Here is a 27,522-nt window from a genome sequence, read left to right as displayed (position 1 = left end):
ATTTTGGTTCATGTGGTGAAGATTCGTGTCTCCATCGAATCACCGCAGTTAATTAGCAAAGAAGAAGAACACTTCTGATCTTGCTTTCTTACCTCAATAACCTCTGCAGATTTCAAAAGCTACTAAACAGACCTTTAGAATGTTGCTATGATATGCGATGTGTATAAAGCATGATAACATACAAGTCGTATTATAGGGTTTCCATTATTTTGCATAACAAATTTATTTTAAGTTTGATACCTTTACTGAACTTCTCAACTTCCCCTAACATTATTTCGCTAGGTTGTAAATTTAAAGTTAAGTGAAGGGCGTATTTAAACGGGTGAATCTCTGAGTTATTCAGAGTGTGTTTTCACTAGCCAGCGCACGTTTCGTTGTTGTTTCGCTGTTACGCTTTGCCATTTCGGATTTATCATCACGTCTGTTAGGTTTCTTTCAACCTGTTGGGAGTAGCTTACGTGCTATCCAGCACAACTTATTTTAGATTTTGACTTGAATTATATTCTACGTTTTTAGTTCCACCTCAAGTTTGACAGTGCCACTGTAACGCACGAAGGCCGTGCCTTTCTGTTAACTATTTTGAATTTAACAAAAGGTTACTTTCACCCTTCTTCTGTGCTGGTATTTATTCACGCCTGTGCGAGAATTCGCGCGGTTCATTGTAGGATCTAATTTGGTTTTATGTGGAAAAAGAGAGAACGACCCTACAGTGTAAACACCAGATTAATTACTCACAAGTCTAAATTTTTATTACCTTAAATTCAAATCTATGTGTTTGTTGTTTGCTTATTTAGTCTAAATGTTGTTTGAAATTCTCTAGGTTACTGACATGCTCTTAATTTTGCCTTTGTTATGAATTAAGGTTTTATTTCTATGAAATAAGTGCTGACTTGGAACAGAAGAAAACGAGAAATATGATACTTAAATGAGAACTGTTACTTTAAAATAAAATTATACTCTATAAAAAATTGTAAATGTGATTTACTTTTAATTACACAATGCCTGAAAAAAATCACTTCTATTTTCTGCGCATACGGAACGTTGAAGAGAAGGATGGAAATCTTTATTCATGCAGAATTAAATAACTTTTACTATAGACCAAAGAAAACTCCCTATATGTACAAAAATTAACGTTACACTTATTTGTTTCACATTTGTAATTAAAATATGAAAGTTATTCATAGACCTAACAGAATTCTCATGCAAGTGAGAAAATGTAATTTTTTAAAAGGTAACTATTACCTATTAAAACATAAACATCTAGAGTACAAATAAAATATAATGAAGAACGGAGTTATATACTATATATATATAAAACATTCACGGAATACAGAGCAAATTTAGGGAATATTTTATGCAAAAAATGTTTTGCATGAAATATATTTTTAAAAATTTTCCATCAAACCAAACCAGTAATCAAAAATAGGTTTAGAAAAACAAACCTTTTCGCAATGTATGAGTTTCATCGTTTCTGTTGTGATGAATTTTTCTGAATTTATATTTCAAAGCATTCAAAACATTATTTGTAAGGATCTTGTATCGTAATCGAAATGCATCTTATCATTACATGCTTAAAACAATTTCTCAATTTGTTTCTCTTTCATCTTTTCGTTTTGGTCTAGCAACACTGTGAACGCAACTTTTCAACAGTCATCCTAAAAATTAGCCATAAAAAATGTTGCACATAAAGAAACATCTACGAATAATATTTTTGTGGAAGAGCAGACTGAGCAGCTAGTCTGTTCTCACATCATCAGTCAAGATTTTTGGCTTCTCTTGGAAACGTTTAACCCACTTAAATGATGCTGACTGCTGCTTGGTAGACTCTTCATAAAGCTGCCTCAACATTTTATGAATTTTTGTTCCATTCTTCCCAAACTTGACGACAAATTTCAGTTTAATTCATTAGTGCTCAACGTATTGCTCTCCACATCAAAAGAAAAAACATTTTGAAACGTCGTTATTCGTATTTCATGTACATCTCACGAAAACAAAACTTGCATTAAAGGTAGAAAGCACCCAACGGTGCGGTTCGTCTTTTAAGATTACTTTATAAGGTATTTCTCCCACCTTCTTGGCGTGCCTTCGTGGTGTAGTGGTTCTGCACGCTGGCACGGTATTCCAGAGGTCCGTGGTTCGATTCCCGGCGAAGACGTTGCATATTTTTCATTACTCCTGCTTCCAAAATATATCTTGTGTCTCTACAGTGGCTTCCGAACTAAAAGGGTGTTGGATGATGATTCTACGCACCCAGGATTTGGCGATTGGGTCCCCTAAAAAAACCAAAGTCGCCCTTTAAAAGGGGGAGTATATAAGGTATTTCTCCCGCCTTCCTAGCGTGCCTTCTTGGTGTAGTAGTTCTGCACGCTGGGCTGGTATTCCATAGGTCTGTGTTTCGATTCCTGACGAAACGATTGCTCATTTTTCATCTTACCTGCTTCCAAAAAAATACCTAATGTCTCTACAACTCTAGTACTGTCAGTTGAAGAAAAAAAACACAGAGTATGAATTTTAAGGGCAGACTAGGTACATTTAGTCTCACAAAACAATGCAGCATGAACTGTGATAGTATACCCTTAAATATGAGTGTCGGATATTTCCAAATTTTTGAATAAATTTTTAAGTAACATTTAACACACAGTTAATATCTTTGATGCTGATTTTTGCATTATTTCCATAACATTCTTCCAGTGCCATATCTGTAATATTTGTTTTAGCCGCCCTCACCGATTTAGTAATTTAATTGTTTGGTTTTTATATTTTGATTAAAATTTGATTTCATTCATTAACAGATTTGATAAACATATATTTGTTGAAAGAGTCTCCACTGAAAATTTAAATTCCGTTTTTAAATAACTAACATCAATATTCTATACTGACTGCGTTTAACTTGGGAATGTACTCAATTCTTTGACATTTTATTTTTTCCTTGTGTATTTCTTTTACATACCAATTTAAACAGCTATTTAAAACTAATTCGAAGGACATTTATTAATATTTTCTATAGAAGAAAAAATAATTTCAAAATTTCAGTTTTCTATGAAGTATTACTTATGCGAGACGAGATCGAATAACAAAGTTAATGAAAAATAAAATGCTGCCCAGTAACCAGTCATTTATCAGCTTGCGATGTCATACTTCCTCCTGAGGAAATCGAGAAATGTTTAGATAACTTTCCTTCTTCGCTCCTTTCGCTTTCTGTATATCCCAAATGAAGGCCTTCAGAGTAGAACTTTTTCTAAATAACCTTGAAGTAGGTGTAAATTACAACATTAATCTAAACGAAGCACTATGATTTTGAGGAAAATTTATTAATGTTTTTATTTTTTAATTTAAATCTTAAACCTTTTTTTTTCTTAACGTAAAATAATAAGGAAAGTAAAAAGTTTGAATATGATATGCTTACACAATTCTATTTCTTCAATGTCAGTTTGTATCACATTCTTAAATTATTAACGTTTCCTGTATTGCATGTTTAACTCATGTAAATTACTTCGAAAATATTTTAAAATCACAACTCATATTAAATTTTTGTTTTATTTTTCAATCCATTGCAGTTGCACAAACATTGGGAACCCCTTTACTATCGCTTTTAATCATACTGATTCAGGAATATACTTTAGATCTAATAATGATAAAAATATCTGAATTTAAAAAGTAATTAAATGTAAAAAATGCTCTTAAAAGAAAAATAAGAGAAACATTTTTCAGTTTAGAAATTATATCCGCTTATCAAATAAAAATGTTCTTCTTTTGCTAAGTAGTAAAATTTTGTTTTATCTTCTGACATCAAATAGTCTTTGCTTAAAGTCTTTAAGTTTTTTTCCATATGTGGGAATGATGCCTCTCCGTCTTCACTACACTATTAAATGTTTTAGTTTAAGACGTTTTGTTCATCTTTGCATGATTTGAAATAATAGAGGCATTTTATTTTGATCATTGATTTGGTACACGATTAGTACATTGCAAAGTACATTAGTGCACTACAAAGTAAAATTTCAAGACGCTATGTAATATACTTGTAGAGTCATTATGTTATTTTGAAGCAGGTGACGTGAAAAATGTGTAGTACTCTCGCCGAGATTCGAATCTGGACCTTTCGAATAGGCGTCGAGTGGGCTACTGTTACACTATGAAAGCATGCTGGAAGGCGGGAGAAAATACCTTATATGCTCCCCCTTCTGGGCAATTGGGGATTAGGAGACTCAATCACGAAATCCTGGGTGGTTGCGAATTATTGTCCACAGCCTTTTATTTCGGATGTCACTGTTAGAGGCGTTAAGTTTTTTTTTTTTTTTTTTTTTTTTTTTTTTTTTTTTGAAGCAGGCGTTGTGAAAAATGTGCAATGACCTCAACGGGCTCGAACCCTGAACTTGTCTAATACACGTCGAATGTGTTACCGTTACACCACGAAGGCCTGCTGAAAGGAGTGATATCTACTGAACTATATAATTAACAGTTTTAAACCCACTCTTCCCGTTTCCGTTTGAATCAAGTTTGTCAGACATTATACTGCGCATAATTTACGTTATCTAAAATAAACCGTCATTTTAATGTCTCATCAATTCTTCCCGGGAATGATTTGGAATCTGGATATTGCATACATCCAAATCCCATCCAAATGGAATAACTTATATTTCTGATGAATAATTTCCTCTGGCCTCCGAACCTAACAAGTTCTGCAAACTTTGTCGAGTAAATTGGGATTCCGCATTTCTGCCATCAAACATCATTTTAATTCCGTACCAGTTCTGCATCCCAGAAATGATTTGGGATTTCTATATTATATTGCATCATAATATTCTGGTCTTTTATTTCTTAATTCCAATGTGCCTAATCAAGTCGGAATAAATTCCATTCCCTACATAAGGTACTTATTTGGAAAGTGATGTCCAACCTGCGCGTGCGCAGCAGAATGGGCTTTACAGAAAGTGCATACCAGCTAGACGTCAAGCGGGAGCAACCTCAGACGGAGACTGAGATGAGTTCGAAAGAGAGGCTTCTTAGTAGCATGTGGTGGCTGCACGCTTTTCTCCTCTTTGTTGCTCCAATCGGATCGACTGAAGTTGAGATGGAATCTCGAAGGGACAGGGCGTCAGAGAAAGGTAATCATATTGTATTCCCTCCGATTCCTGTTACGGGACTTTTCGTGCGTTGCGCACGCTTAGACGAACATACATAAACATTCGTGCGAAAGGGAATCTAAGATATTTCTTGTGATCAACTTATTAGTTCAGATTCATTAAAAAGATAGAAATTTTGTTTTCTCTGAACATTTTCTCGTCTAAGTTTTAGAGTACTGTTTCAGCATTTTTTCAAATTTTTATTGTCTTTATTAAAAGTGTGAGAAAACGAATTCAAAGACATTTATGCACTTTTACTGCGATTTATTTTTCAATTAATGAAACACTCTTCAATTATAAGAAGAAATTTAGTTATATGTTGTACTGGAGGATTAAACATACGCTTAGCATTCTCGTATTTAGAAAGCAAGCTGTGCTGAAATGGGTTTTTCGGAGTTGCAAAATTTTTCACTTCAATATGAAATTTTTCATTGATAGGATATGTAAAAATTTAAATCTTAAACGCTTAAAACTTTCCATAAATCACAAAGTAAATTAAAATGCATTAATTTTATTTTAAAGAATATTTAATTTTCAAAACATAACTTCTTTTATTTCTGAGAACAATTATTAAAAATTTATTCTATGCAATAAAAAGGGGTAAAGAAGTTAAACTTTACGTAAATTATGACATTCAGTAATGCAACTGCATATATTGAGTGTTGAAACAATATTTTAGCGATATATATATTATATATTTAATTTCTTTAGCATTTTACGATACAAAAAATACTATTTAAGAGTTGGATTCAACTGAATTAAAGTTAATTTAAAATTGCTTTAGTCCCTCATCCTTGCTGGAATAGGTTTCTTGGGAGCATTTAAAAAAATCTAGTTTTGAAATATTTTTAGTACGTTATTTTATACAATTTTATCACATTATACTTCTAAATTAGAAACATATTAATTTTTTTAAATGTATTTATTTCATAATGTTATTAAAAGAGTGAATGAAGTAATTTTATAACCATGAAAACATGCAAAACAGTCCTTATCATCCTGTTTTTCTTGAATATAATTTGCTCAGTATTCGCCACTAAAACTCTTTTGGAAGAGCATCGTTTTGATAAATTAAAATAGAATAAAATGAAGTAGACTTATTTGTAAACTTCAATTAGCATTGAAAAGAAATATAATAATGAGGCTACCCAAACTCTGTTTCGCTGAAATCTAATTCTGCTTATATTAGAGAATTTATAACTGTACTAAATCAGCGGCTTGAAAGAGTGTAATTTCGGTATTCGTTTGCTTGAGATCTTCAGCCAACAGCTTAAGGTATTTCTTCCGCCATCATAACATGCCTTCAGGGTGTAATGGTCAGCACACTCAGCGAGTATTCGAGAGATCCAGGTTCGAGGCCTGGCGAATGCATTGCACATTTTTCATGTCTCTTGGTTCGATGTGGCGCCTGAACTAAAAAAGGTGGTAGATGATGATTCTTCAACACCAGGATGTGGCGATTGGGTCCCCTAATCCCCAGTCTCTCTTTAAAGGGGGAGTATATAAGGTATTTCTCCCGCTTTCTTAGCATACCTTCGTAGTGTAATGGTCAGCACATTCGGCGCGTATTCGGGAGGTCCAGGTTCGAGTCCCGGCGAGGACATTGCACATTTTACATGTCTCCTGCTTCAAAATAATCTAATATCTTTACAAGCTTACGAAACGTTCAGTGTTATGGATACGTCTGAAGCTACTCCTTTTTAACAGTGCCACAAACAGAGTAGCAGACGATAAATTAAGAGAAAGTTTTACCATGAAACATTAAAACCCTTCAAAGAAGTGTCATTTCATTACTTTATTGTGATGTGTTAGAAAAAAAATTAAGTATTCTTTGATCATACGGGAAATAATACAGATATATTAGAAAAACAGTAAGACTGTGGTAATTAACTAGATCTTTCTAATCATATTTCTAATAACTTCAGAAAATAGTTTGCTTTTCTAATAATTATCATTTGAAATAAGGATTTATTTTTTGAAATGTAGGTGAGTTAAATAAATTTTAAGAAATAAAAATGTAAAAATCTTATAACTGAGGAAATATAATTTTGCAAATCAAGGTTACTGGGAGGAAATAAAATTTCAATTTACTTGAACGAAGATAAAATTTCTGTATAAAATCAAACTTCCGATCAACTATCGATAATTCCGGATAATTTGGATCATTTGCGGGGAAAGAGCCGCCAAAATTATTCCTATCTGCATGTGGTGGGCTTATCGCATTAATTCAAAATGTATTCTTTAGCATTAAATTCGGGGAAATAAGTTATTAGGTTTAAGGCATTATTATTAATGTTTAACAATATTTTTACTCGAAACATTGATTTCATGACTTGATTTATTTTAGTAACTTTACAGCTCATTGTAGGAAAAGCTTAAGTTATGTTATAAAATAAAACAATAAATTAATTCGCCAAGTCTCAAATCTATATATAGCTTTAAATTTGGATTTATTCTATACTTTTAAATTCTGGCATTCTCATTCCCATGAAATTCATTCAGTGGAGAGTTTTACTCTTTCTCTTATTCGCAAATCGGGATCTGACAAGAATAACACATTACTTATATCGTATTAAGTCATCATCTTGTGCTGTAAATGAATTAGTGGTCTGAACCTCGAAGCTATTTTTATCTTTTCATTTTCACGCAGAACCTTTTCGTCGCAAATTAATAATCCAATAGCTGAATACACAGCACCGATTTAAACAACAAATATACTTTATACGAAACACGTTACTCGAAGAGACCAGGTACAAAAAGGTTTATAATCATCACTTTGGTACGCAAATGTAAGCAAGTATAGGCAAACAGCAGCACGTATTAAGTTCATGAAATGAAGTAAAAAAGAAATCTAAAACTGTGCTCTCTTAGCATACGAAAAATAGCAGACGAAAGCTACTTTCACGATGCTGAATCGTATAAGTCAGATACCTAGAACAATTCATACAGAGGGAGATTTGTAATGTGATCACAATTAATTGTGATGAGCCTCAGCAAAATGTGTCTCGACGAGAATGAAACGAAAACCTACCTGCAAGGCAAGGATCAAGTACGGCTTAAAGATGGTTAAGATGATGAAGGTCATTTTGTCAAAAGACCGATAGCTTTACCCAGGAAACGAGATAAGAGGCCCAATTCATCGTTTATTTTTAATGCTAATGACTGAGGAAACGAATTTCAATATAACAATAATTACATCAAAACTTCCCGTAAACCAAGCTGAGTCCCTCAGGCCGCTCGCGTCATCCATACAAATTTCGGTCCAAAGGCCCTCATGGAAGGATGTTTTAATACTAAAACTGAATCTCGCATAACTGGAAGATAATAGCCTAGTCCGATAAAAGTAGTATTCCTATATCTTGTAATTCAGCATCCGCAGTTTATAGCAATCCCAACGTACGTTTGAATTTTAGAGTAATAACTAATTCATAAGTTACACAGCGTTTTGTCAAAGTGAGATTAAGTATAGTGAGGTATAATAATACAAATGATCCCGTCTATAGTAGCTTTCAGTTTTAATTCTGACCATTATAAAGTATTTCTCCCACTTTCCTAGCGTCCTTCGTGGTGTAGTGGTTCTGCACGCTGGGCCGGTATTCCAGAGGTCCGTGGTTCGATTCCCGGCGAAGCCGGTTGCATATTTTTCATATTTCCTGCTTCCAATTAACCTAATGACTCTACACCATGAATTAAATATTCATGCGCAATGCACATCGGTGTTACATTGTTTATGCAAGCTTTTGATGGGAAACATATTTTTTATCGCTCCTTGGAACTCGACGTGATACTATACATTACAACTGAAGTTTTTATTTGTTACTCTACTTTTTACAAAAATTTGGTTAAAACGTCACAATACCTGCCGTTCGTATATCTAAGAGAAAGAGAAAATGTACAGTAACAGAAAAGTAACTTATAATTTTATATTATATTTTATTATTAATTTTCTTAACATTGGCAATGTCGTATTCTGCATAATGTATCAACTAAACTTGACAGTATTTATATATGGTTTGGTTTATTTAATTATGGCAAAGCACGCAAGGGTTACCTGCCAGAGGGAAGGAATGCCTTTGGAGAGGACTTTCTAAGGGAAACTGGCTCGTATATCCGTTGCTCATGGGGAAATCCACGAAAACGCCCATGCAGCCAGCCCGTCAGCCTGCAATTGAACCCAGGTCGGAACTATCAGTGTGCAGCAATTTTACCGCTCGCCATTGGTGGGCAGTATTAGTATATGTTATACTATTATTATATCTGAAATTGTATATTACCTTCAATTTCATGTAATCGAAGTAAGTCTTGGAAAGTTTTACCGCTGTAAGGGTGATGTTCCATATTCAATTACTGTGCGGCAGAGTACAGGCGACCAAGTCACGTGCGTGTCATTTATTTGAAGCTCTGCTAGCATTTGGATATCATGTGATACAAAAACAAACCTATGGAGGAAATATAAATGCTTTGGGAAATGTTTTGCTGCAAAACCACGGGTTAATTATCGCATACCAAATATCTGGATAATTATCTGCTACCTAGATGTTAAAGCAGAGAAGGCACAACCCTTCATGGAAGAGGTAGTGACATTTAGAAAGTTCTTTTTTTCAGCATGCTATGCTAAGCCGTGTTACTACAGTTTTCAAAAATGGTTCGCAGAATATGAGCAGGAGATTCAGGCGAACACTTATGTGATACGATAGAACAAAATAGTTGATTTTTATTTTAAATAGTTTAAATGAGCCGGTAATGAAACATCTCTCACCATCAAAAGACATTTTTATAGTGCTTTATAGTAATATAACAACACCGTTAGCAGTATTCCACATTGTGTAATAGAAACTATGATATTTTAATTGTTCCGACAAAGGGATATCCTAAAAAGCACTTCAAATAAAATCTGCTAGCATCTCCCCTTAGTTTTTATGATGAATTGCTAAATACCACTTTGATAAAAAAAACCAATGGCTTAAAACTCACTTTTAGAATTATACTTTAATAGCAAAAGGAATAACGGAGTCAAAAAAAGGGAACAACGAAAAATAACAAGGTTATTAATAAAGTTAAAACAATACGTGCATTTTATAAATTTCCGTAAAACAAAAATAGAACAAGAATTTTTATAACTATAAAAAATGCTGCAATCATTTTCAACTTTTATGATAACAGAAAATATGTAACGGTAAATTAAGAAAAGTTCATTTAATTTTCTTCCAGAAGCGCATTAAAATGAAAAAGTGTTTTGAAAACAGGTGCTTGTACCACGAAATTGGAAGATCGCATGTACTTCATATGTTGATGGAAAGAATGGAAGAAATAAGTGAATTCCCTAAACTGAGATTTACTTTTTTTTAGATCAATGAAATTCATTTTTGTGTGTGTGTGTTTTACTGATATAACTAAGACCATTCCTTAATTGAGATTTTACGTGTTTAGGAGCAATGTAAAACTTAATATCTGTGATATATGTTTTAAAAAATCTAGTTATTTATTTAAAATTAGAATAAAAATTAAATTCTTGTGTAAGAACATTTTATATTCTTTTGCATTCTAAACTACCGAATAAAGTAAAGATAAGAAAAAGAAAATTAAAACACACGTAAGTAAGATAATGTATTTATTTTTATGTTTCTTGAAGCGTTGTTAGCAGCAAGATTCTTAGTAATCTTAAAATGTTCAGAAACAGTTACTTTAAAGAATAATATAGCTTAAGTCAAATATTACATTTCAAATATTCTTTGATTTTGAGTTTACATGTAAATTTTACGCGCTTTTTTCCGTTAAAAAAGCTGAACATGAATGCTTGCAGAGAATATTATTTTAAAGAAGTTCAAATATTTCGCGCTAAAATTACGGATATAACGTTGAAGCAGAGGGTCTGTTCGTTATTGATAATTAATATTAATTCTCAGCTTCAACTACTTGTTTTTGAAAATAAATAAAGCGAGAACATAAAATACTTTCATTTTCTGGCGCCATAGTAATTAGATGCGAATCTATTTTAGCCTTATTTCTGTAATCCATAAAATATCGGAGATGAAAACACTACATGTTTACAAGAAAAATCACTAAAAAAAATAATTAATTTGAAATGCATTACAAACTTGAATAATTTTAGTATTCAATAAGAAATAAAATTTAAGACACATCATTTTCCCAGATTAGCTAATTTCAAAAAGAGAAATATGGGAAAAGGATGAATAAACCAATAATTTCATTTTCAAATATTATCTCCTTAATTACATTCTTCTTTACTTAATATTATATATTTTACTTCTGGTGTGCTTAACAAAAGAACACTACATAGCGGTCCACTTTTAACATAAAAAATGAGAACTAGACCTTAATGCATATCTCAGACGGTGAAACTGATAACGTTTAAGCGAGTTAACTTCTCTCGAAATGAACAATAAATAAAGCACTTCGTCCGAAATGTAGGAAAATTTTTATTTTCTGTAGGATTGCAGTTTTTCTTTAGCACCTTTCAGTGGCGTTATACGACATGCTTGAAGGAGAAAAATTATGTATAGTAAATAAAATATTTAATTCGGAATTACAATTTCGAATGTGCGTCATATCTGGGAAACTTATGCTTTAATTCTCTATCGAGACAGAGTTAGAAAAAGAAAACTTCCGTAGCTAAAAAATGAATCTGTCCAACATTAGTGACGTAATGCAAATAAAAATTGCATTTATAAAAGTCAATGTTAGGAAATGCGTATGAATGACTTTCTCTCATTTGAACATACATAATCTGTAAAGAAACTGAGAGAGGTTTCGGCTGAGGTTATAGCAGTTCAAAAAATTGACCTTCTAACTTTCATGTCTACAAAGTCGAGATGTTTCTGTGACTTTTAGTTCCGAAACTAAAATAACTATTTATCTATTACAAAAAGTAACAAATAATTAAACATCCGGGAAGTATTTTCCACAGCATTTTACAGAAGATTAATCTTAATAACTTGAACAAAATTTAGTTCTCAGTTGTATTTCAGAGTTCACTTCACATTTCGCTTTCAAGGAGCACAAAATTTTATTACTCTTAACTATGTTGTTAAAAGAAACATGGAACATTTCCAGCCTTTCAAAATCACTCTCTAGGGAGAGTTAAAGTCAACATTATCTTTCTATCACTGCTGATGGCATGTTAGTATTCGGATGGAGACAAACAGCCTTTTAGAGATGGCAGAAAGAGTTTCCAAACACAGACGACAAATATTCCGAAGTGCAATATCAGTTGATTGCTCAAATATATGTCTATCATTCTGAAAATATGTCTCTTTGAATCGTTCGCGTACATTTAAAGTTTGTTAAAATGAAAAATAGGGTGACTAAAGGCATTGCATTGAGTATCTTGAAGAAAAGGGAACTAGATTCGTTTGAGGGATCGATATGAAAAGTAGTCGATGGCATGTATGCAGCAAAAGGGACTTTGAAGAAAATTCTGAAAAAGTTGTTGATAGTTCAAACTAATTTAGAAAAAAAATAATTTTGATAGTTCAAACAATTTTTTTCTATGTAAACAACTGGGATAATGGAGAACTGTTAATAAATTTTCATGTATGCTTCGTTCACCATTCTGTTCAGCTTCCACATGTTCTACTAGTGTTTCCTCCATACAGTATGCATTTATTGAACCCCGCAAAAGGAAATCGGGAAAGGTAAAGAGAGACCTTTTTGACCATAAAGATGGTAAAGTGTGCACATATTTATTAACTCACTTTTATAATGCGTTCTAAAAGTAATAGATGGCTTATATTTTCCTAGTGTTAGCAAAGCGAATATTTTTCCCTCTTTTTTGCCTTATCACACTTCGCCATTTTATAACTTGTACCCTGTGGATGCTTTAGAGTGTTGCCAAACGTGAGAAAAAAATTTTTAATTAAGAAATCACATAATAAACTCTTTTTAAATATCTAACGTAATATTCCTTTATTATTCCTTAATCAGGTGAATGAATTACAAACACTTTTATATTGTAATAAAAATTGAAATTTATGTGATGAACATTTTATAATTTTCACGTCTATTTATTCAGATATATATTTGAATCAGATATTAAGAGTATTGTATAATGCATAAAAACTTATGTTTCAATCAGATACCCTTTAAAGGTAAATTTGAATTGATATGCATACATAAATTAGACAAAGCATTGTTCTAATGTGTATCTTTATGAAAGAATATAATATATCGCAAGATACCTTGCTTTATGTTTATTCACAACACAACCCAAGACAACTTGAACAAAGCATATAGTGATAATAAAAAGGAATATTGTTTATATGTACGGAGTTATGTAGTATTTAACAGATTTCTAATGACAAGATTTTAACATAAAAAGGTGGTATTGGCGTTGAAGTATGTTTTCCCATTTTCTCATTATGGAATTAGCCCCAAAACATGTGTAAAAATTTTGAAATAAAATAAAAATAAGCAAAAAATATAAATTTACATGGAAAAGTAATATGTTTTCTAGTTGAACACTTTCGTTTAATTGGATCTTTAGAAGTGCTAATATATGCCATAAATTCAGAAAATTACAAATGAATAAATAACCTGTCACATTTTCACGTTAAAGTGAAAACTTCAATAAACTTTATCACAAATCACTTAAGCATTTTGTTCTAAAATAGTCTTATTTCAAGAGATGCAAGAAGAGCAGAGATTTCTATGTATAAAAAATAAGATATATTATTTTTTCTGTGTAATATTTCCTAACCTATGTAACAATGTAAACACCAGTTTGGGGAAAATTATACTATATCTAGTAATCCGTAATTACTGCAAGCTACAAGATCTGAGATGTGCGAACCCATCAAATGACAGCCCTTAATGGTTCCCAAAGATTATTGAGAATTTTAATAGTAAAGCATTAATTTCTACTAAATATACGATATTCATCTCAATCGAGTATATCAGTATGCAGGCCATTTTGCCTACCACTGGCTAAATAGCTAAGACAGGTGAACACTCGTAATTCGATTTGTCATAGTTCAGTAAACGGATTGACTGTGGTAGTGGTTTTGTGGTCTTCCAATTTATAATGCCGACATGAGTGATTTTCCGTAAAAGGATCTTCACGATGGCATTTCTTCTTTTAGGCAAATGCGTTTGAGCGCTTTGGTACATTTCATTAAAAAATAATAATTTGAAGTACACTGTCTGAAATTCACGACATAAAAATTTTCTAATTCTTCAGATTAGGTAATAGGTAGGTTATGGTATATTTCAAAGACCATTCGTATTGAAACTTATGAGAGTTTCTACACTATCCATTGTTTAAAACAATGATATCATATCACTATGCATGTCAGATTTTTATGAAATGAATTATTAGATATTCGACGCTCTTCTGAACGTTTTTGAAAGTAACGAACTTCTGTTTTAAAAAATTAATATGTGATGAGATATTAGCTGCAAAGGACTGAATTTAGTAAAAATGTCAATTTATTTCTCTGTTTTTTCAAACTAACATGTAAAAAAGAAATTTTATTACTATTCAGTGGAAGATAAATTGTATTTTGCATGCGCGTCTAAGCGTCATTGCACATTCAAGTGTTGTAAGATTTCAGAAATTAAATGAGATATCGAAAAGAAACAAATAACAAAAATTAGCTTGACGGTTATATATGGCTGATGATTGGTTTATATATAAATCATATCTGTATTTATCTTTAGTACAGAATTTTAAAATTAACTAACGGTGAATTTGATAACGTTTAAGCGAGTTAACTTCTCTCGAAATGAACAATAAATAAAGCACTTTGTCCGAAATGTAGGAATTTTTTTTCTGTAGGATTGCAGTTTTTCTTTAGCACCTTTCAGCGGCGTTATACGACATGCTTGAAGGAGAAAAATTATGTATAGTAAATAAAATATTTAATTCGTAATTACAATTTCGAATGTACGTCATATCTGGGAAACTTCTGCTTTAATTCTCTATCGAGACAGAGTTAGAAAAAGAAAACTTCCGTAGCTAAAAAACTAATAGATAAATATAAAAACTAATAGAGCCTAAGTTAAGTGAAGCTATTGTTAGAATACATTTTGCTTGTCAAAATCTGAGTTCATTCTCGCGCATGAGTATGCATATCGTTAAATCTCGGGAATATATTTGAGCTAAGCTGAGCAATTTCATTCATTGTTTTTAATTTAGAAGTTAAAAGAAATTTATCTGACAAGTGTGTTTTAATGAAGTCAGTAATACCAACTTTGAAAGATAAATTCGTATTGCTACTTCTCTCTGCTTTAGAAATTTAGGATTATTCATTTCTCTGAGCTCAAACTGCAAACAGGGAGTTTGCCTTTCCTTAGAACATTTGCGCTTCGAAAGAAAAGCTGTTTTCGGAATTATGGGACATTTCCAACTTATAATGGAAAATACGTCGGTAACTAGGAGGTCCGTATTAGCATTTATTTGTCAGCGTCTTCCTCGGTGTATCGAATAAAAGCGCGGAAATGCCAAAGGAATCATCCTAGATCCCCTAACATACAATTTAAACCAGACTGCATTATTATGCAAATGGTGTCTGCTTTTTTATTCATAGAGCAATTGCGAGGCTCTTTTGTATCGTGATATGATTTCCAGAGATTTCGTTTAAATATTCTTGCGACAGTGAGCAAATTTTATATTCCAGCAAATATTGTTTTGTAAGGAATATCATAAACTCAAATTATCTTTATTTTCGGGTGGAGCTATATTTTTAAATTTGCTTAAATATCTTTTCTTCCTTTTTGAGCTACATGTAACCATTCAGATTACACCAAGAGTATTATCGAAATAAATCTTTTTATTACGTTATTCATGAAAAGTAAAAAGTTTGCAGATTAAAGTTATTTTTTTCGACGCATACTTGCTTCTAATTTTGCCTATTCCACTTGTATTAAAATAAAGAAATCGTTCCCACCCACACGCCTCTTGTGATATTTTAATTCCCTGTAAAGTTTTCCTCGTAACAAGTCCAGACAATGAAAAGAATGCGAAATGCATAATATAGACCTGAGAAAATACTCTTTGTCTTTGTCACTAATTAATCTATGATCTTCGTCCTTTAATCTATGATGCGTTAATCCAAGAAATGCAAAAGCAATTAATACTTTGCGTCTTTTGTCACCCAATTACGACTATTTGGTGCTACAACTAATTTGAGAGGTAGCCGAATAATTAAACTGAAATTAAAAGTCATAATATTAGACATATCTATATCCGTCCTGTAGATCGGATCTAGTGTCTAGAGTCTCTCTTTCTAAGAAGAGCCGGCCCATACTTAATTTAATCATTTAATTAATAAGGTAATTATGATATCTCATATAGCCAGCCTATTATCCACTGAGAAAGGAATCAGAACGTAATTATACAAGACTTCAGCAGATGAGACTTCAGCATTTCACAAGGTATCATTACACAAATTCGTCAGAAAATTCGCGAATAGCGATCAAAAACTTGGTAACAAACTCTTTTGCTGGTTATCTATCGATTATTAGCAGCTTTAGTGTTACGTATTTCTAGATGATTACATTCATATATATATTTTAGGAAAATTGATAATTCAAGGCTGGACGATATTCCTTTGTTAGATTCTCGCTTCTTATATTAATTATCGATTCCTATTATGGTGATGCATACGAAACAAAAGAATTGAAGGAATAATTCAACACAGGAAAAAGCGGTTTAATTGAAATATAAACCTTACATATATATCTGGAAATTTTACTACGTGATAACGCAATTTTTCTTCGACCATGAATGCTGACGGGGATCTCACTAAGCTTGCACCAATCATCCCGATGGGAGTTTGGAAAAACAGATCGCTCTGTATTTAGTTGCAAAATCATCAGACATATGTTACGGATACATCGTAGAAAGATCTTAAATAAATATGTGATGAACTGATCGCCAATGTTTATCTCTTTTTCCCGTTATAAAAAAAGGCATTTTTTAATAGAATAGAGGAGAAATCGCCATGCAGCCCAGCGTTTGTCTCGATAACGCTGTCCAAATCCATGAGTTCCTTATCATCAAAAGTTTGCCCTCTTGTACCAACTATTATGTACAACAGCGGAATTCGAAGTAAATACACGTTGGGGTCAAGACTGAAATCCGTTTTCCTCCGTGAAAGAGAAAGCAATTATACGCGAAATTGAAAGCCAACCAATCACAACTATGGGAATCATTTCTCTTAACTCTGGCGTTCCGTAATCCAGTGTGTTTCGCGTATTGTACGATGAAGTCTACGTTCTTACCACATTCAACGTATTCCGGTATTGAGATGTATGCCTCCCCCCCCTGCGACTCATATTTTCGGTCTAGGTTTTGCAAGAAACTGCAGCGTAGGACAATTTTTCAGCCTGAGACAGACGAAGTTACAATTTCAAGGGATGGTATTGTGTGATCAATTGGATTAAATCCCGCGAGCAATGGGGCTCAACACCGATTTGCCATAAACATTTGAAAAAGAATTTTGGGGAAATATTTACTAGGCCCATACCTTCCCCTAACACGACTCATTGGAAGAATGTATCGAATTTTTTGGAGTACGTGTTGCCAGATTTTCATTCTGTGATTTTAGCGCGACGGGCGCTCGCTCATGCCAGTCAAATTGTGCGGCTTTAGTATTTTGATATGACAAGGAAATGGATCTGCTGTGCCGATCCGGTTATGTGGCTTCCAATATCCACAGACTTGACCCTCCCTCGATATCTTCTTGTTCAGCTACAAGAACAATATTTACAAAAATCTTGTTACATCCGCCGAAGACATCGTCGCAAAGGATGAGACCAGAATCCCTCTTTTATTTTCATTACGCTGGGGTCTACCTTGTAGTTTCAAATGTTCTTGAGTGATCGTGATCATAGTTGGTGTGCAACATCGAGGTTGCGCATAATGCCGAGTATGTGTAATTCTCTGATTATTTCAGCGAAAACAGATCGCTGTGCAAATGGGGAGAACATCAGTGCATAAAAATAACAGGAGGATTTCTCGATATATTTAAGTGTTTTATTTTTTAATGTGTCGTATAATCCTTCTTTAATAATAAAAATTTGTATTATAAATTGTTAAGGTGTGCATTCTTTTGACGTACTGAAAATGTTTGACAACTTATGATAAATGTCTATAATTTGGCGATATTTCTGAATGAAATTGCACCTAATATCTTACTTTTACCCATGGTAAGTAACCGAATATTGACGGCTACCCATGCGTCGACGTTGTGAAGCGTGTATCGCGTTTTTGGGAAGTTTTTTAACACTTAAGTATTAAAAAGGGTTTGATTTTTGGTACATGTAAGTGAATACTGTACACTATCTGTCATTATAACTTTATTACTGATATCTAAAACATACTAATCTGCGTTATACGTATGCTATTGGGAATTTCATTACACCTATCTATGTACAACTTATCTGGTATCCTTTTCTTTTAGTTAATTCACTGGCCAAAAGTACTCTCAAATAGTCGCCTACTGCGTCCGATCCTATATTCTGTTTTAAAAATGATTTGCTTTTGTGTGTCTGGTCTACACTTAAAGTTTGTTTAAGGATTTTCGAATCACCATATATGTACCTTGTTTAGCTTCACCGTATGCTGAGTGTAAAAATTTTTAATGTAATAAATTTTAATTATTCATCGTTAAAATTCATTTGCTCAGTATATGAAGAATATCATTAGAATCAATAGTACACATTGAATTTTAATATTAAAAGCAAGAAATTTAAGGTTATGCTAAAACATTAATCTATATGTTTAAGGAATCATACAAATAAATTTCGGAATATAATTTTATAAATGCATGCTAAAAGGCTGAATCGAAAGTTTGTGAACCATTTAGAAGTGAAAGAATTTCGGGAAAAACTAAACCGAAAGTGAAGTCAAATATTTCCAAGAAGTACTTTTGCTGTAAGTGAGCACCTAAAGCAGTACTAGCATGATAATTTCAAATTAAAATTTCATGTATAGAGAGAGTTTTCTGGAATGTTCATTGCATTTAGAAAATATGTAAATGAATAGAACGATGAGATATCATAACTGGGATTAAAGGAGTAGTAATATCGCAATTTCGCACAGCCATTTAGTGTCGAGGAAGAGACAGCACGCTTTCGCGCAAGGTTCCCTTATCTCTGTTCCTATATTAAAATAAATGTTTCCTATTTATAGCTTTTCGGAACTGCTCTTACAGCTAAGGAATGAGTAATTAATAATTATTATTAATTTATGAAATAGTTATTGGTCATTTCCTGCCTGTTAGTAGATGTGAAACACTCTTTACGTTACGTTGAATTCATAGCTCTCCGAGGACATTTTCAGTTAAAATTTACCTTTTATTCTTATTGGCTTCGAAGCGACCTTTCTAGGAGCTTGTAAATAAACTACTTTATCGTTTTATGTTTGTTTACATGATAAATATAAGAATGACTGAAAACTTCTTCATTCCAAGGAAGATCACTAGAGTAATTAAAAAAAATGAACGAATCAATAAAAAATTAAAAGCTATTTCACACAAGAATCGTTTGACTTAAAATTAACTAATAACAGAGAAAAGTATTTTAATATTTAATGGAATTAACGACTCAGTAATTAACGACTCAGTATAAATAAAATTAACAGCAGTTGAAATTTTATTAATCACCCCCCCCCAAAAAAGAAACATTTTAAAGGTATGTAGCTATTAAGAGAGAAGAATAATGATGTAAGGGAAGTATGTCAAACTCAGTACTAATATACTAAGTACTAAATACTAAGAGAGCCAAATAGTCATGATTTTACAATAGTGCGGGCCGCAAGGGAAAAAAAGAAGCAATTTTTTATGCTTAAACGATGTATTAAAAGGAATAAACATATACCTATCTTACCTAATACTGTAGATCTCTTCATAAAGTAAAAGAAACAGAAGGAAAACTTGGTTGTAGATTGATATCTATTATTTATTTCCTGATACCTGAAATTTTTTCTTTGCAAGTAGTTTTCAGATATCTCAGTAGACATGCTGCTCGCAATAGTGATTTCCAGAAATCAGATGAGTACCTGTTAACTTTATGAGGTATTTTCTTCCTTCTTTCCGCAAGCCTTTGTACTGTAACTGGAAGCACGTCCGATACACAATCGGGAAATCCGGAGTTCGAATCCCGCAGAAGACATAGCGAATTTTCTTCAGTTTTCTGGCATCAAAAAATTATAAAATGATTCTACAACTTGGATCTCGTTGAATACTTGCTCTTTTTCACAAGTGAGAGAAATGTTTACATTGATACGTACCACCGAATTGGGAGAAATATTTGCCACTTTCTGGGAAACATGCAGGAAGGTATTTATAAAATTCGGGGATATTCATTTCACACAATTTTTGCTTTAGATTCTTACCAGATTCCATCGATAAATAGGCTGGAACTTTCTCAAAGCGAGCTGTAAAACTATTTTTGCAAAGAGACAATCGCAAGAGTCATTTTCAGCACCCGGGGTTGTATATACACCTCGATATAAGGTGGGGATTGCAGATTATATTAATATATTATAATTATACACTTTTTTATTTTTTCGGGATGAATCGAGAGCCGCACGGTATCGCCTTGATCTCCTGTACGTGTTATTTTCTTCATTAAGTATTGCTCTGTTTTCGTTTTGATTTCAGAGCATCGTGGGCCACAAAAAATTAACTCGTTGGTCGTATGGGACCCGTGGGCCGCCGATTTGACACCTCTGATATATAAGGCATTCACGGCTCTTGACAGGACTAATACAAAATTGTAGCAATTGATACTCGTATATATGTTACGGTGAAACACCGAAATCTGGAGAATGTCGACTTTCACCGGTGAATGTCAACATTCACATAGTCTCTTGGTGTATGTCCGAAATATTTTCCAAATACTCTTATTTCTGACTTACACCGGTCAATGTCGACATTGAATGTTGAACATATAACAATATTATATTTTCTTCTCCGTAATTCAGTCGCGAATGAACGCATTTGAAACTTGAAATAAGAACTTAAGAACATGAGAACCTAAAACACACAATACATTCAAAATGAGAAAGGAAAATAATAGAAGTTAAAAACTTACTTAATTATACAGTACGTTATAAATGAGAAAGTAAAATAACAGTAATAAAAAACTTACTAAATTATGTGATTCAAATCTTATTTATTGCAACAACTTAAACTATTATGGCACTTTATGACCTCTCTTTTCGGCTTTCACCAGAGCATATCTGTGATTGTCGACATACACCGGTGAGAGTCAGAATATACAAGAATGTAGTGAAATATTCGGTCTTTCACCGACGTATTTGGTGAATGTTGATATTCTCCGATGAAAGTCGACATTCTCCAATTTCGGTCTTTCACCGTAACATATATAAAGAACTGAATTTTAAATTACTACGTTCGTGGAGGTTATTTATGTATTAAAATAGGTCAAGAATATGATTCGCATCTTGTCGATAGTTTCATATATCTTTCATTTAGTTATTAGTTCATAAGACCAATCGATTGAAAAAATATCTAAAGGTTCAGGAATTCCATGAGAAAAACACGTAAGAAATAAAAGGAGAAATGTAAATTTTAAAAATGAAAGAAGACAGGCCGAAACAAAACAGTAAGAAAGTTAAGTTCTGAGTCTCAGAAACAATAATGCAAAACCCATTCCAAAATTCCATTTCAGAAAATTCTGCAGTAAAGAGGCAATATAGTTAAAGCCAATAAAGGTAATTTAATAATGGGAAATATTATACGAGTGTCAAAAAGGGAAGAATAAAATTTTTAAGGAACTCAGCTATTAAAGAAAGCTGAGACAATTAAGAGTTGCTGCAATCGACAGAAATATCTCACTCCGTATTCTTCACTAAGCAGTTATCCCAAGAAGAAACGTTTTTTTTATTTCATATAATAAGAATTTGAAATTTATTTTTGTATTTAATTCGATTAAATACACAATTTTATGCTTTTTTGCACAGGTTTAATTTTTGTGTCATTTTCTCTTTTATTAATGAAATTCGCAAATCGATTTTTAAAGTTCTGAGGATGATGTGTATTCAATATTTGTTACTTTTTATTTCATATATACAGGAGGCCTTAAAGTGTTTAAATGATTTTTTACCATTGAGGCATAATAAAATTTGGTCAAACTAGATGGCCTTTGAAATCTCACTTCAGGAAAAAGCATTTTTCTTTCTGCGATGCCGAAGTTAATAAAATATCTTCTGCCATTAGATATTCGCAAAATTCTTTCTCTTTTTATGATGAATCCGAATTCTAATCTTCAGTTAACATTAGACTTTCTTTTTAATATCTCCATCAGCAGATGGCATTAGGTGTTTCGTTCCGAATCATTACACTGGCCTTTCAGAACTTCCGCCAGTCTTCTCCCTTGGAGTTTATGCTTTGTCACATGGTTCCGAGTGTCATCGCTTCGCTACCAGCTGAAAAGGACAGAACTGTCAAACCTTCAAAATGCCTTCTAGCACATTTATATGCATCTCGTCAGTAGTCTCAAGCGGCATACCGGCCAAATGCATGATGTGAAACCAGTTAACGGGGTGGAAATTTTTTAAACAAAATAAAAGTGAATATATATATTTGCATCGTACTTACTCTTAATATGCTGATACCACTCATTTTGTAACCTAGTGTTACGCATGACACGTGTGTATAATATGTTTCAGGTAAGTTTTTAAAATGTTTGTAAATTTTACTTTTAGAATTTAATTTCCCTGCAACATCTTTGAATTGAAAATTTATTTCAATGACATTCAACTCTATTTTCTTCAATGCTTTCCTCTACACTAACTTTTTATTTCTTAATCTTAAATTTTTCTCCTTCTCTACGAGGCTAAAGTAAGGATTATTTTTTTCAGTTAATTTTTTTTCCTGTTTCCTTTAAATGTCGAAATATTTACTAAATATTTATAAAAACATACATAAACAATATAATATTAATGCAAATGAAAAAAATTCAAATTTATATTTATTTTCAATCTTAAATTTAAGGATTAATACCCGAAAGCAATTCCTATTGGTTACATAATGTATGTTAACTGAAATGTACTGAAAAATCATATTAAATTTTTAAACTGAGATTAATTTAAACGAATTCTAATATTTCATATGTTTGTTTGTAAACAAGTATAAAGTTCTTTATTTCTTACTAAAACCATGACACTTGATGGCATTTCAATTCTGATAAAGATTGTAGGCTTAAGAAAAATTACTAATATTGTGTAGCTAATATTGTGTAGCAGAATTACAAACAGAATGAAATTAACGATTTCGAGAGGAGCCCAAACTAAGATACGTCTTCAATCTAACGAAGACTAACTTATTCACAAAGAAAATGCCCAGCTCTTCTTAATAACTCATTGTGACATGTCCTGAGGAGCTGTCGGAGGGGGAATGTACTCCCCAATTTCGCGGGAACAGGAAGATTTTTGAAAACGCGGAAAGAGGAATCGTAAAAGCAGAACTAATTCAAATTTAAGATTAGTGCATTACTTAATTCTAATTGCTAATTTTGTCCTTCATAAAAATACACCGAAAATATTAGAGAAATGATGTTCTTAGGAAAATCAGTATTTGATGCTCACATTGAGTACAATGTAGCTCTTCAGTAGGGTATAGAATTAAGTGAATATTTCCTTGAATTAAAAATGACAAGATAAAACTGTCTCTTTTATATCCATTGGTAGTGTTTGGGTGAAATGTAAATCTGATTTGTCTAAAAGCCACATTATGATAACTAATTTTTTATCTGCATCACTGAACTACATTACTTTTCAGTATAATTATACTTGTACTTTTAAATAATTAAAATTTTTAGCTTTGCATCTTGCTGCGCTTCCAATACGAGTTTACTAATAACAGAAAAATAGTCGAATATTTAATGACTGAATAAAAGGAAGCAATGAAAAATCGCGTTTATGATTTATGTAGAATGGCTGTTCTAAATTTGTGTCTGAGTTAACGATCGCCTACACGCTTTGCTCATCTTCTTTTGTTCCTACGAAAGAAGGATTTCACTTAGCTGCTTTGGGAAATTAGTTGCAAAATTTAGAGGAATTGAAATTAGAATAACTTCAGTTTGTTTAGAAGTTAAGTAGATTGTTGTTATTGTTGTACTTGATCGTGGTAAAGCACTTGAGGGCTATCCCCATTACAGCCAATAGCGCAATATTATATATTGCAGCCAATAGCGGACACATGCTTAGCTATGCATGCTATTAGTGCATGCTATTAGAAAAATGCTTAGATATTAGTGATTTTACGAATTATTTTCATCATGTGTGACAGCTTTGTGAATTTATTACAGTAATAAACTGTCCTTGCTGACCCATATTAGTTCTATAGGTAAATTAGAACCCGCCATATAAATGTCTGACACGCGATTACTCGTACACTTATGGTTGTGATCGGATACCGAGGGACCTGCATTTCACAGCTTCTATTCAAGTTATTGATTTATATAGGCCATCATTTCATCCTAAATCAGTAACACATTAACACCTGCTATTGATGTTTTTTCGCTGTCTGTCATAATTTTTGTGATAGGATAACTAATTTCCAATACTTTTCCAAGGGGGGGAGTGCAATTTGTCTGGTATTATAGAGCATATTCACCTTACTTTCTGCAATTTGTCTGGTATTGCAGATCATAATCAATTTACTTTAAGTAGACACAAAGTTCACAAAACGAACTTTCTTCATTCAAAATGTATTTTGGTATTAAGGACCTCAGCTAAATCATGTTGTTTCAAACTCCTACTATAGAGTATTATAAAACTGCTAATTGTTACAATGCGATGTACACAAAAATTATGAAATTTAGTGATCCAATATATGGTAGTAAGTAGCGATTATTATACCGGTTAAGTAGGTTACTGATTTGTTGGTAAATCAATATTTTTACTGGTAATTTGGTATATAACGCGTATCAATATGACGCGTACGCATATTTTTTCCTTTGCTGTAAATGGCAAAAAAAAAAAAAAAAAAAAAAAAAAAAAAAAATGTTTGAAAATAATGAGATCATAGATATTGATTCTCAATTAAACTATTTACAGAATTTACAAATGAATTCTCTAATCGGAAAAACACGGAAAACATTGAAAATATTCCTCACCTCATTCAGCAAAATCGATAATGTAATACATAAACTTTTAAATGAATAAGGAGCTTAGTTCTAAGAAGGATTTGTTGGCCATCTTGGAATGTCGATGATTATAACTTGTATCAAAGTCTCACAGATTTAAAACTTGATGAAAATTTCCAGCAGATGTTGTTGCTTCGTAAATTCAGCATTACTTACCTATGTAAATCTTATAACATTAATATACATGTGACTGACGTTATACTTAAACTTATCATTTCACGGCTGGCTTCGTTCATTTAACTGCGACAAAGCACAGAAGGTTGTCTGAATACCCCAATGCCCCAAACCGAACTCCCAGTATCCAGAGACTTTGCCGCTCGGATGCTGGCGGGCCTAATTGCTATATCACGAACTAACGAATTGAAACAATGTAATTGAAATAATGTATTTAAGAATGCTTTGCCACGTCATATATAAGAAGAACATTATTATTCAAAAGAATTTTTTATTTTTATATTCTACAATATTTGATTAGATCTCAGATAGGGAAATGATAAAATGGCGGGATGTTTTCTAAAACTAAAACTAAAAAAAAGCCCCTTCAGTTAGGAAGAATATCGCGGAACGAAAGCATTTATAAAAATTAAAAAATGCTACTAAATTAACAGAAATAAATGTGACTTTGATTCCGAAAAGTATATAAGCACAATTCCTTCGACTTCTTACTATTTTTTTATAAGATAATATTTTGAATTCTTAATGAAGGACGAAACGGAAGTATCCTACAACAAATCAACTCTGGAAAAAAATTACAAAAAATATTAAAATAAGTCATGAAAAAAAAAAAAAAAAAAAAAAAAAAAAAAGAATTCTAGCGTTTTCAGAGAGAAAAATAAGAAAATATAACCGAAAAGCATCCGACTTCCTAACAGATACTAGACTAACAAGTGCTGAATCTGAGAGAACGTTCGAAGTAGTTGGTTTATAAACTGGTGTGTATAAATACGGAAACTAGGGTTTAGTTAGGAGACCCAGAGACTAGATAAACTATGTTTTGTCCTTGCTTCTAGTATTCGAAAAATAAAAATGATTTATTTACGTATAAAAGCTAATATTTTCTCACATTCGGAGTAAAGGTTCTCACTCAAAGACTTCGTGTTTCTCACTTTCGTGGTACGTAGTATGTTTCGTTGCAAAGACCCATACATAAAAATTTCTCTCTCTTTCTCTATTTATATAAATTTTAATGAAATTCTAAGAATTTATTTGTTTGTTTCTTAGTGACGTATTTAGAAAATTAATTACTTTTGAAATATATATATATATATTTCAAAAGTAATATAAATTAAAATATATATATATATATATATATTTCAAAAGTAATATACATATATTTTAGCAGTTATATAATGTAAATAATTTTTGTTGCATTATTTACTCTTATATTTCTAATAATTGTTTTGGAAAGAAAATTCCTGGTTAATTACTAGTGAACCGGTTTTATTTGTCACATTTATCTAATTATCTGTAACAGAAAAAGTCTTTAAGTTTATAATTCTCACTATAAAAATATTGGGATCTATAACGTAGCAGTGGTACACTGTCGAATACTCAAGGTTATGTTCTACATAGTGTAACCTATTACTATGCATTCTAAATAAATGCTCTTTCGGTTACCATACCAATCTCGGCCGCATGTGGCCTCTGGTTGAATATTAAATGTTACGATCATTAATTTTGGGTCAGCTGTCAAGTCATCGGCATAAGATTTATTCTTGGTTAAAATCGAAATTGAATTGGGTATAAAGTCGTTCTGTCACCACTGGTGTCCAGGGCCTTAGGCGCACCAACAACAAGTATATTCTGTCCCAAATATGATTATTCAGGAGGCTGTTTCAGGGATTATATGCCAAATATGGGAATAAGCCCTATCTGCAGCAACAACAAATGGAATTATAGTGACTGAAAAATACTGTAATGAAGTGTAACAACTCGTATTTATGTATCCAAAACTGGTTAACAATGTTTTATATAAAAGTAAAGATTTTAGAGTTGGTAAGACAAAGCTTAAAAGATTTCTCAGATCTTTCAAATAAGAATAATAAAAAAGAGAGAAAAGAAATTTCTGTTTATAAATAAAAATTTTAATTAAAGCAAAATTTGAAATCTGCATTTAACAAAAAAAGAATCCTGAGTACACTTTATAAAATTAAAAAGATAAATTAATTTGGTAAATTAAGTACCTAATTAAAACTCTAGAAGTTTGAGGTTAATTTTCGCAGCATAATTTGGCAAAAATACATGAATAAATGCTCATAATCTA

General features: G+C 32.1%; 1 protein-coding gene across 2 annotated transcripts in view; it reads left to right on the top strand.

Annotated features, from left to right (window-relative positions):
• The first annotated feature begins 4,958 nt into the window (after nucleotides 1–4,958).
• Nucleotides 4,959–27,522, top strand: part of LOC118184292 (suppressor of lurcher protein 1-like) — a 246,512-nt gene continuing 223,948 nt past the window's right edge. Inside the window, exon 1 of one of the 2 annotated variants that reach the window (XM_035353943.2) lies at nucleotides 4,959–5,105. In XM_035353943.2, coding sequence (XP_035209834.1) covers nucleotides 4,982–5,105 — 124 coding nt within the window. In that variant the 5' untranslated portion in view covers nucleotides 4,959–4,981. Of the gene's footprint in view, nucleotides 5,106–22,536; nucleotides 22,780–27,522 lie in introns of those variants that run through there. The other variant, XM_035353944.2, reaches the window with a different exon arrangement.

The sequence above is a fragment of the Stegodyphus dumicola genome, chromosome X1, assembly GCF_044657685.1.
Source record: "Stegodyphus dumicola isolate Sdum_Otavi_A_Nest chromosome X1, ASM4465768v1".
NCBI classification, from domain to species: domain Eukaryota; kingdom Metazoa; phylum Arthropoda; class Arachnida; order Araneae; family Eresidae; genus Stegodyphus; species Stegodyphus dumicola.
The sequence above is the reverse complement of the archived record's forward strand: the minus strand, read 5'-3'. Positions and strand labels throughout refer to the sequence as shown.